At 45.9% G+C, this 12,419-nt stretch overlaps 1 protein-coding gene across 1 annotated transcript in view; it reads right to left on the reverse strand.

The window, feature by feature from the left end:
• The window catches only part of LOC111147272 (secernin 1), a 38,092-nt gene that overhangs the window by 6,733 nt on the left and 18,940 nt on the right, over positions 1-12,419 (reverse strand). Inside the window, exons 4-5 of the mRNA XM_022503216.1 lie at positions 10,462-10,656; positions 7,842-8,007 (exon numbers count right to left, since the gene is read on the reverse strand). Coding sequence (XP_022358924.1) covers positions 7,842-8,007; positions 10,462-10,656 — 361 coding nt within the window. The remainder of the gene's footprint in view (positions 1-7,841; positions 8,008-10,461; positions 10,657-12,419) is intronic.

Genomic DNA, 12,419 nt, shown 5'->3' on the forward strand with positions numbered 1-12,419 from the left:
AGAGTCCCCGGACACACTACATAGAAACAGAAGCCCAGTTGTGTCAAAGAGGAGCTCTGGGTATAGGAGGTGACTAATGCAAGAATTCCTTCAGCTCTCTGCCACGATGGTGCACCTTAAGGAAAACAGCTGTGTGTGTGAGCACACCCACGTGCACACATGTATCGTGCATACCTGAGCACATGTACACACACACACACACACACACACACACCAAAAGAGCCACGTTTCTAAAAAACTGCATCCTGGGATCCCAAGCCAACAGGGAGTGTGGAGACCACATGTGAGTGTGACATAAGGAGAGAGCCTTCTTCTCCTCTCTCTGCACCCAAAGAAAACAGCACTGAGTGACGGCAGTGCTCCTGTACCCCAAGGGCGGCTTGCATGTAGCTGCACATGGGGCAGCACCTGGAGTAACAAGAAGACAGAGAAGACTACATCCAGACTCCCACGCATACTGATCAGATTTGGGTTCTTTTCTCTCCTCAAAACGGGTGCCCCTCAGCCATTCCACGTCTCAGGTGGGGGAGCAGTGAGCTGGGACGTTGACCCCTGGGCCCTGAGGTGGCTGGGCCTGAGGTGGCCACAGCAGCCTTGCCAGTGTGCCCCACAAACATTTCCAGGTGTGTCACGATCGGAAAAGAATCGGAAACAATGACCTTGGCTACCCAAATTGTGTCCTTAGACGGGAGGCATCAGCAGCCCCCTACAGCCCCACCCCCATCCTGCTGAATCAGAACCTGCATGTGAACAAGGTACCCAGGGGACTCCTGACACACCAGGTCTGAGGAGCCCAGCTAGGTTTCTCCAGCTGTTCGAAAGCAGAACATTTCTGAAGGGAGAACGTTCCTCGGAAAGCTCTCGTAAGCCAAAACGACATAAGGCGAAGAAGCAATTACCATTTTGTAAAAGCAAAAATCCTCTTGGGATTTCTTGTGTGTAGTGAAAACAGTTACCATACTAATGTCCATCTTTCATAAAAGTGAAGTGGGGTAAAATGAACTTGCGGATAGTGGGGAAAATCTGTAATGAGAACTGACCTCTTAGATTGGTTCCCTGAGGTTATCAAGGGAAGGAGGCTCAGGAGAGGAAGAAAGAGCCAGAAGTCACTCTGCAAGACTGGGCTCCAGCTAAGTTAATGTGAGAATTAAAAGCAGTGAGACCTTCATGCTCCCAGCTGGTAGAGTGGATGGTGCTGATTAGGGATGGGTGCCAGGCACCCTGCTGTCTGCAGGGGATGCGAACATTTACAGTAGACTAGACCCATCCTCAGCCCCTTCTCCTGGAAGCACATGGCACGTGGGCCGGCCTACTTCCACTGGGCCAAGGCTGCCCCAGGACCCACCCTGCCCAGGACGCAGCGGGGCTACCCTGCACAGAGGGCTGGCAAACCGCCAACGGGCACCTCCTCCAGCCTCTTGAACGTACATGGATCCGACCCTCCCACCCACAGAAGGCAAGCACCCCACCCTTCAGGGCTAAGAGCAAGCAGGGCTCCTGAAAAGTCTGTGTGCAGCACACTGTCCTCCAACAGACGTTCAGCTGCAGCCTCCTGGGTGGGCAGGGTCTCGTCTGTATGGGAGGCGGGGTCTGGGCTCCCGCCACACAGTCCAAAGCCTGTGCAGTGCACATCGGCTCAGCCACAGGGTTGCTGGCCAGAAAGGGTCAGAGCTGTGACCTCCACGGGCTAACGCTGGGCGATGGGGCTGGCCCCAGGCTTGGCCTCTGGCAAGGCTTGACTTGACTATGCATTTCAGGGCCACTCTGGCACGGTGACCCCGTGGATGAGGTTGGATAAAAACTGCTGCTGATGACAAACGGCAATAGTACTAATATTTATTTAAGTCAGAATGTTGGAATTATAACTCAGGCTTGAATATTTGTGGCTACGTATCCAAAAAAAGCAGAATGTGGATAACTCAGTGGTCCCCAAACCTTCTGATTTCTTGCCAAGCCTCAGAGAAAATCACACTAAACTTCCAAATAGGTGAGGAATATCTCTGGCACTTTCCCACACTTCAAGCTCAAATGGTAGCTTCTCAAATGCCACTTGATCGAATCTGTGTTCATTAACGGCCCAGAAAGTAAAGGACTTGACCAAGGTCACATGTCCAGCCAGTCGCAAAGCTGAAACTGTCCCCGGGGTCATAAGTCACCACCCCTCCCAGGCCACCCGGACAGGGCAGGGCATAGTTTGTTACACTTTGGAGCTCTCCCAGGGTGTCCCAGGGATGGCTCTGATGTGGGACACAGCTGAGGGGGGTCCAGAAAGCCGGTTCTGCTCTGTCCTTGGTTTCAGAAAAGCCATCAATCCCGGAATTTGCCCTGGTTGCTCAGCCCCTCCATGGTGCACTGTGACAGGAACACAAGCTAATAGGACCAGAAGGGAAAGTGCGTCCAGTAGCAAAAGGCAGCCCAGCAGCTGGTCAATGAGGAGGTTTAAAGCTGGCTGAGCTACTCTGAAGGGACAATCCAGCCTCAGAAGGGACAATGAAGCAAAGGGAGCCATGAGCAGCACAAAAGAAACCACGTCACCACAACCATCAGCTCTCCCTGAGACAAATCTCATGTCTGATGACAAGAAGCACAGCACGGCTTCCACGGTCTGGCTCAGAGGTCTGCAGAATGTTAGCCTTGGGGACACTTGGAGCCACAGCCAAGAAACACGCTCCCCTAGAGGAATCTTTGCCATATTTGTCCTTTCTGTCTTCCAAAACCTCATGATTGATGCACTGAGCCAGTGTAAAAAAAAAAAAATCTGTTTTCCTTTCATTTGTTTTCTCATTTGGAAGGAAAACAAAATTACCATGAAATCCCCTACCATTTTATAGTGTATCATAATTCTCAAAGTGCTTGCCTTCAGTTCTCCTGCTACTCCTATTTATCCATTCACTCATCAGGAAATACATGTTGAGTGATGACTGAGCAGCAGATACCTGTTCTAGGTTCTCGGGATACAGCAATGAACAAGGCAGGGCAAAAATTCCCATCCCATTTTACAGATGAGAAGACTGAGCCTCCTAGCAGCTAAGTGCTTGGTCCAAAGGCACATTCTAAATAAGTGGCAAATGGAGAACTAAATTCAGATGTCTGAAGCTGAGGTCAGTTTTTCCCCACTACTTCTCAATATTATAGCCTTCTATTGGTTTTTTATACACATTGTCAGAAAAATAACACCCTTTTTGTGCTTTGGGATTTGGAATTTTATTATCAGCAGCCAGCTAGCACTTCTGACCTCAACCACGGCTCTCCTCACTGAAGGTGCAGGTAGTCCCTTAGTGACTAAGCCAGGCTTATCCAGGCCCCTGAAGTCCCCGGCAGATCCGCTGAGGGGAGTCTGGAACAGAGTGGGGGAGCAGCACAGGCTCCTGCTCAGATGAATCTATTAAACTTTCAAGCAAGCTCAGAAGAACCCAGAATAGCCAGTTTTCTCTCAATTGCAGGTGTCCCTCTGCATGGGTCACTCTGGCATTTTACTGTGAGTCACTTTAATCACACAGTCACAGCCACATCTGGCTGAGAGCAGAACCTATCAGTGAAGAGCCTTTCTATTTAGAGGGAAAGAGAACTAGTACTTTTGGAGCACGGGACAAGCTTCGGGCTGGATCCAGACGCTCTGGAAGGTTCTGAAGTCAAAATTGTAGGGTAGGAGAGAGGACAGAGATGGTGCTGGACAGATTCAGGATGAAATGGAATGGGAGGTTTGCTATTTTGCATGGGGCCCTCAGCTCTGTGGGCGTCTGTGCCCCACACGGGACCAGAGCTGTACTTACAGAGGCTGGGGTGTCCACGGCTCACGGTGTTATCTCCACCAACAAAGAAGTGCCACTGGTTGTTACATTTGAATTAACAGATGAGACAGTCTCAGTTAATCCAATTTAGCCTCTCAAGCTTGGTACACTGGGAGAAGAGGAGAAAATGCGCGTGCGTGTGTGCGCACACACACGCACACACACGTACACACACACCCCAGGTCCCTTGCATCTCCTCAGCTCTTTGCCATTAGCTAAACAAGGTCAAAACCTTATTTTCCTAGAAATTCTCTATTCTCTGTTTCCTAGGTTTAAGTACACAGTCTGATACAATTAGAGAAATGGGTTGGGAAAGAGCCTTCTAATATTTAAAATGGAACATTTTTCAGGGTTCTCTCCCTCTTGGTTTATCCATCCTATACATTGAGTATTTGTGGGCTTTCTCAGAGGTGGGGGCCTCTTGGTGATGTGCCAGTAGGACAACTTCATCTGAAACAAATAAGCCCTGACTCATGAGGTCTGCCAGTTTCTGCGGTGTGACCCACAGCAAGTTCCCTGTGTGATGTCACCGAAGACAGGGGTTGGCAAGAGAGGCACATAATCAGCTCTCGCTGGCTCCAGCACCCTGTGGGACTCCAAAGGTCACAGTCTCAAAGTGCTAAGGGACTTCTCTACTCTTTCCTTCTCCCAATTCTTCATGTCGCTGAAGTTTTGGCAAGCGTCGGCTTCCGCCAAGGCTTGCAAAGGTCAGAACCAGAGCGCTAACACCAGTCGGTGTCACGATGTGGGTGACTGAGGCACCGGCTGACTCAGCAGAATATTAATATTATGGAATCTGCCTTCTCAGTAAAATTAACAAAAGGTCTCTGGCATCTCCCTGTATTACCCAATCTCTGACTTCTGCATCTCCATCCAGCTCTCAAACTTGCCTCATACCTACTACACGCTAGGAGGGAAGGAGAAAGAGGAAAAGAGAATGCAAGAACAAGTTATTTCAAGAGAAAGATCTGTAAGGAACGTGGTGAGCAAAGGGCAGAGAAGTGCTGAAGCAGGGAGAACAGTCAGATCATGTCCTTTGGTTCCACACATTAACTGGGAGGGATCAAGAACAGAGTCTTGCTCTTGGATCATCGTCTTTTGCCACCCCCCTGCTCTGAAATAATTTCCTGAAAACATCTCTCTCATGCTTTCAGCGTCAGCAGAAGCCAGCTAAAATTTCCCCGATTCACTACCTAAAAGCCCAAGAGTAGGTAATTATGCTTCCTGCTGACAAAATACAAAATGTTAAACATGCCCAATTACGGAGACACATGGAAATGTTGAATGTGTGACAGTTCTCCGGTCGCAGTAAGAAATGTTGCTCACTTAGCCCTGGAAGATAAAAACGGATGTCTTCCAGAAAGCCCTTCATCTTCTCAAAGGTCTTTTCAAATAATTTAACCGTGAATAATTTTCTTCTAAAATTACTTGAAATTTTCCATATTCAGTATGAGAAGGCTATTTCCCAGCCTGATTTTAGAATTGTACAAGGCCGTGTACTTCACTCTGCGAAACAGCATTGCTTTGTATCAGCGTCCCGGCCTCATAGAGCCCTGTCTTCTAAGCACAGTTGGAGCAGGTGCCTGAGACATCAGAAGCAAAAGGGGTGGTACAGGCTTTCTTCAGTTCAACCCACTCCCTCAAAGGCTCCTGCTTCCTAATGAATATGTCCAAATGCGTTGGCAGAGCACTCCCGTCACTTGAAAGTAGGGCTCTACGTGTGCATGTGTACACCTGTGAGCCGGCAGAGAGTGTTCTCAAGAGGAGCCTGAGCCCCCAGTGCTGGGGGCAAGCGAAGTCAGAGTCCACAAGAAGAAGTCCAGATGACAGGGGAGGAAGGACGCGCCCATAGCTGGTGGACCACAAAGGGGGTGAGAACGAGGCCATCCATGAGACCAAGCATCGAGCGCTGGGAGGTAAGATCAAGAGGAGGCAGCTGGGATCAAACAGGAGTGCATCCTGGGGGCTGGATGGAACCCTGTGGAGTGGAGGCTCACAGCCGGAGGCCTGAAGAGGGGCCACATGAGGGCGGCTGGGCTCCTTTACTGGAGGAGTGGGGGTGGAGGAGAAGGAAACACAGCCTACACTGGACACTGCTTCAGGGCTCTCTGCATTTGCACATGCTCCCTCTGCCCAAAATGCCATTCCTGCTTTTTGTACCTAACAAACTCTTCCTCTTCCCGCAATGCCTGGCACTCAAGGGATCCTTCCTCGGTGAGGTCGGCTCCTTCATCATCGCCTCCAAACCACCTGTTGCCTTGTACATACTTCATCCCTCGGACCCAACAAGCATGATATTTTGTACACAGTAGGTGCTTAATAAGTCTCAGTGAATGAATGAATAAATGAATGAATGAAAAACTAAGAATAGCTTATACTGAATTTAATAGTCAGCTCCGGCCAGAAGGATTTGTTGATATTGGCAGTAGTTTAAAATTAAGGCTGAGAGGTGCTTAGGTGGCTCAGTCCATTAAGTGTCCGACTCTTGATTTCAGTTCAGGTCACGATCTTAAGGTCCTGAGATTGAGTCCCATGTTGGGCTCTATGCTGGGTGTGGAGCCTGCCTAAGATTCTCTCTCCCCCTCTCCTGCTGCCCCTCCCCCCACCCTACTTGTGCACATGCTTTCTATCTCTTTCTCTAAACACAAAAAAGTAAAGAAGTAAGGCCAAAGGGTCAAGAGAGGTACTGGGCTTTTCCCCTGAGTCATTTAAGAAAAAGTCCCTAGATAGACACCATCACTGTCTTATATTCCTGAAACAACAGGAGAAGAATAAATATGTTCAGCTGGAAGGAATGAAACTGAACAGCTACAGACCTTCTGGTAGCAGTCAAAGATCTGACACCCAATATTCAAATAGTAATGATGGTTTTCAGCCAATGGAACCCCCTAAACATTACCAGTGAAACTACTGGAACAGAAAGTCTTCTAGAGTTTTCCAGGCTGAGGATCAGTCTTAGTTGACAGATTCCTAAGCCCACCTTAAAGATTCTGATACAATAGGTTTGGGTCTAGGCACCTGTATTTTTCAAAAACTTTCAAAAACAGAATTTCAAAAAAATGCTGATAATGAACAGAATTAGAGACCATTAGATGGTTGTGTCTAACTAAGCCACTGATGATATGACTTGTGGTATATGTGACTGAACATGACCAGGGAACAGGGCTGCTGTGTGCCTGGCAAATCAGAAATCGTTTTAATAAAGAGAAGTTAAACCTACTGTGTATTTACTTGGATTATCTCATTTAATCCTCCCAAGAAGCATACAAAGTAGGAGCCAGTATTATCCTCATTACACAGTACAGACACTAAAGCTTACAGAGGTTAAGTAATTTACCAGCTACTAAGTGAGACACATGGAAATCAAAATCCTGGCAATCTACTCAGACATTGTATTCTTAAACACTGAGCAGTACAACCCCTTTGCTAAGTATATGGGCAGAAAGCATCTCCCTGAAACATCATGTCTTAAGGAAGTAGCTGGTACACTTGACATTGCTTCCATCTGCATGGCCTCTGGACCATTTTGTCCTCTAACTTATAGGAACTGATTGCTTTGCTGAATCTTGGGCATTTCTGCATCTGTCTCACTGTGTGGTTATTTATGTTTGCATCCCTCAGATATAGCACAACACTTGGCCCATGGTATTAACTCAATACATACTCGTTGAATTTAAAACAATTTGATTCCAGGAATGTCATAAAAATGATGTGACTAAGAGCAAGCACTTGGGTGGGTGGCTCAGTCAGTTAAGCATCTGACTCTTGATGTCAGCATGGGTCTTGATCTCAGGGTCATGAGTTTGAGCTCTGAGTTTGGGCTCCATGCTGGGCACAGAGCATACTTAAAAAAAAAAAAAAATGAGGTGACTAAAGCTGAGAGCTTCCTTTAGTCAAAGTTCTTTGTGCTGCATCGGCCACATTGGACCACGATGGAAAAATGTGACTCAGCTACAGAAGGGGAGGTACAGGAACGCAGTGTACACTTATTGGATGAGCTTTCAAGGGAAAAGCACACTTTCTGCCAGCACGACTGTGTCTCAGACAAACCTGGAAGGATCTGGGGTCCCAGTGAAGTAGTGAATGCATGGCAAGCTTCTGTTCTGAGGCAGAACGGACACTACGCTGGCTGTGGTAAGGAAAGTCTCGGAGTCTATACAGACGCCACTGGCTTTGTCCCGTAAGATGTCAATCATAGTCTGCACAGTGATACTTTCTGTAAAGAAAAAAAAGAAAGAGACACAGAAAGAGAGAAACTGTAACAGTGGCAGATTGTTAACCAAATTCCATTCATTCCTTTTCTGCTTTAGTAACAGAACCCTTGGATGGATAGCTGGGAACACAACTGCCCAGCTACAAACTACATTTCCCAACTTCCCTTGCAGCTACGTGTGGCCACAAGACCAATCTGACCAATGGGAGATGAAATGACATGGACAACTTCCCCGTCACACCCATAAAAAGGACGGCTTGTACCTGGCGATTCACAGACCTGTACCCCTGGGGATAAAAAGATATTATATGTTTTAAAAAAATAAAACTTAAAAAAAAATAAAATTAAATTAAAAAAAAAAAAAAAAAAAAAAAAAAAAAGGACGGCTTGTTCTTTTTTTTCCCACCTCTTGTTGCTGCCTAGGACACGCCTGCAAGTGGACCACAGATGGAAGTCCTGTGTTCAGGCAGAACAACCCACCAGCCCTGGACTGTCCATATACATCTAGACCATGAGAGAAAAATAAGCTTCCATTTTCTTTAAGCCATATTATTTTGAAGTCTCTTTGTTAGAGCACTTAGCAATTCCTCAACAAGTGCAGTACACAATAGAACGATTATCTATAGGAAGGTACATGCAGTCTACACACACTCCACTAAGCAAGCTCTCTGGTACACTCTTGCTGGTTAGAGTCAATACGGTATTTGGAGAACGTCCTCTCTGAAATGGGAGAGAGTCACATACAGAAGTATCCACAATATTCAGAACCATTTTGACTATCGGCTCTGACTTCAATTTAATGTGTCAACAATTCCTTGACTCCACAGGACCCCAGCTTTACATTTTCTCTCTCAGATTACAACTCATTAAAACACTATTCTTACAGTCTGTGTTCACAAGGATGGATTCAAAGCATCACAAAGGGAAAAGGTCTTAAACTTCCCTAACAAAACTCTGTCTTTGTAAGTTAGGATGCTTCCTCAGCCGTGGGAAGTGCTTCTCCTTCTGACGTTCTTTCTCCTTCAGACATTGGTGTCTTTGTACTTGTTTTTATGATACTTAGTATAGCCTTCCTTCTACCTTTGTAAGTAGAAGTCTGTAAGTTTCTATTTGTAATATGTCATACCTAAAAATATTAACAGTAAAAGCCTTGATTTCTTCAACTACCCAGTATTCAAATGTTCTCATCGCCTCATAAATGAGTTTCTTGATTTAAATCAGAATCCAATTGGTCGGTAATGTCTCAAATCTCTTTCAATCTCTGCCTCTCATTTTACTCCCTTACATTGTATTTGTTGGGCCATTTCTTCTGTAGAATTTCCCACAGTCTGAACTTTGCAGATGGCATCCCCTGGTGTTATTTAATGCTTCCCCATCCTCTGTACTTAGATCCAGAGGCTTCATCAGACTTAGGTGTGATGTTTTGGTGAGACTACGTCACATGCGGCATTATATACTTTTATCAAACTTGTTTTCTTTTTAACTCTTAGAGGTTTTTTTTTTTTTTTAAGTTCCCATTTTTAAATGGGTACTTTCTTACTTTCCTACGCTAAATCCATTAATTAAGCTCCACAGCAAAAGTCCTTGAAGTGTTCTTCTATACTAAGGATCAGCAAACTTTTTCTTAAAGAGCCAGATGGTAAATATTTCAGACTTATGGGTCACAGCATCCCTGTGGTTAGTGTTCAACTGTGCCACTACAGCATGGAAACAGCCCTTGACAATCTCTAAGTAAGTGTGCATGGCTGTGTTCCAATAACACTTTATTTACAAAATTCTGGCCACCAACATATCATAATCTGCCAACCCCTGTTCTAAATGATCACAGGTTTACCTTACAAAACACATGTATCACTGGCAAATGCAAAATGTGGCCACGGTGGTTTCTTTAGAAGGCACCAAAGTAGCAAGTTACCCAGTCACTACATTTACCTAATTTGGGATTCTGCCGGAGTCAGTAACGGGAGGGAAGACAGAGGGTTCAGGAAGAGAATTCAGGTCAACAGTTCAAATCAATAAATGTTCATGGAGCAAAAGACCGTAATGGGCACCACAAGGGGATCCCATGATGAGTTAAGGACAGTGCCCTGCCCTCAAGGCCCAGCAGGCTAATGAGAGCAGAAAACACAGAAGACAATAAGGCAAATACACAAAGGCTAGGTAGAAGGAAGGCTATACTAAGTGTCATAAAGACAAGTACAAAGACACCAGTGGAGATGGAGAAAGAACGTCAGAAGGAGAAGCACTTAGCATGGCTGAGGAAGCATCCTACAACAAGAGATACACGTCGTCATCCTGCCGGCTCCTCAGGGCCGTCAGCACAGGTCGGTCTCTATGGACAGGTTCTATTCTCCTCTCCTCCTCTTTGCTCACTCTCTTAAAATCAGACACGTTCTCCACAATAGCTACAAGACAACAGGTATGAGAGGGAGAATCATACGGGATACGCTAACTCACCTTCTTTCTTTTCTATGCTGTCTTTGCCTGCACAGCAGTCTAGATGGTCTTCAGCTGAAGAAAAAACTTTGGAAAAATTGAACTCGTCCTCTCCCGTCCACCAGCCTTGACTCTGAGCATAACTCCGGAGTTCAGGGTGCTCCGCATCGATCTTAGTGGTGAGTGAAAGCTGATTGCAAATGCACTTCACTCCCTCTGTAGAGAGTACAAAGCCCCATTAGCTGGAAATAGGCTTGCAAAGACTTAATCAAGAAATGGAAATTTACAGGGAATCCCTTCTCTGCAACTCAACTTTAACTCCAGAGAGGAAGAGACTCTATTTTTGAGAGAGAAACACACAAACCTTTGTCCTCTTTTAAGGAGACTTCCCAGAAGGTTTGACCAGAGACCGGGCATTACCACATTTTAAATGAGCAACAGTCACTTGATCTACAATTCACATTCAAAAGGAAACAGGTGAAGCCCTCATTATGGCTAAATGAGCCCCGAGCATTTATTACTAAGGTTTCTTAAAGAGACACGGCACTACTAACAAGACTTATGAATGTCGCAACTATAGAGATTTCCCTCCCCAATTTAACCTTCTTCTACTTGAAGGAACCCTCTACACCTCCATCCTCTGCCCAAATACATCATTTTTGGAAAATACAAATATGATACTTCTTCATTCAGCTATTTTTTTCTTTCAGGTGCCAACATTTAGAAAACCACAGTGGCACTGATAATGAATTATTCTAAAATACTGGAATGCACCTGTCAACATGTGTCTCAGAGTCTATCAGTAGGGGTGCGTGCATGCGTGTGTGTGTGTGTGTGTGTGTGTGTGTGTACAGATGTGTCCGTGTATATGGGTGTGGGAGATCTACGGGAATTTTTTCTCATAAGAATATAAGTGTGACTAAAGAAGTCTAGAATCAGAAAGACCTGCACTCTGAGTACACTTGGCTTGATGGAGGAGGGCGAGGCCAGAAATCCTCCCGGCTGCTGGCAGGCTCACTCTGGCTCCTCCAAAGCCTCAGCCTCAAATACCCTGAGGGTGACTTGGCCTTCAAGCTTCAAAATGCTCTCCAGAACTCTAAGAAGTTATGAGCTGTAGTGCAGAAAGGCCCTCCATATTTGCTACTTCCAGGGAGCATGCTGATCTTCTACATTTTTGGACAATGAAGTAGAGGGAGAGAGCTCAAGCCATGGGCTGCAATAAAGCCATGACTGCCTGAGAACCAGATCCGAGAGACAAGGTCAGTACTGGACTCAGTTCTCCAGCATGTTCTGCTTCACTGACTTATCTTCCAGAACAAGTATTCCCAGCTGACGGGCATTGGCCTTTTGCCGTTCATCTTTCCAGAGGACAACACAAGAATAAAACCACTTTAAAAAATTAAAAATAAAAAGTAGCTCTGGCCTAAATAAGTGATTTTGGCATTCTTCACACTAAGCTATCAAAAAAATCTTGTGCACAACTCTCCACAGACAGTATGTCCCTCAAGGGCTGATTTATAATAGATGTTTGCTTTCGGGAATGGGAGTGTTCAGGGACCAGACTGAGGAGATCCTACTGTTGGCACCCCTGCTGCAGGGAGAGAGGACATGAAATCATGTCCAAGGAAGGAGTGCAAGGAATGGCTGGGGCTTTATTTCAATAGTTGGGGAAAGACATCACTCATTTTGAGGAGATGGATATTTTTAAGGTGTATCTTGAAGGGCAATGAAGCTTTTGAAAGGCAGGTATAGATCAAAAAGTTTTAAGTTCTACTGAAAAGCAATCTAGGACTGCTTCATCAGCATGGACCACTAGCCCTCTGAATGGAACCATTTGATAGTAAGGCTTCATCCTAGGAGAAATTTTTGGTAAAGGAGTGTTAAGCTCTTGCCCAGCGGGAGGCTTGGTGATACAGTGGCCCACACGGGCTGCATCAGTCCTGTGAGGACCGAAGGAGTAGGGTAGCAGGCACACGTGG

Source organism: Enhydra lutris, unplaced genomic scaffold (assembly GCF_002288905.1).
Source record: "Enhydra lutris kenyoni isolate GAN:26980312 unplaced genomic scaffold, ASM228890v2 scaffoldscaffold16, whole genome shotgun sequence".
Taxonomy (NCBI): domain Eukaryota; kingdom Metazoa; phylum Chordata; class Mammalia; order Carnivora; family Mustelidae; genus Enhydra; species Enhydra lutris.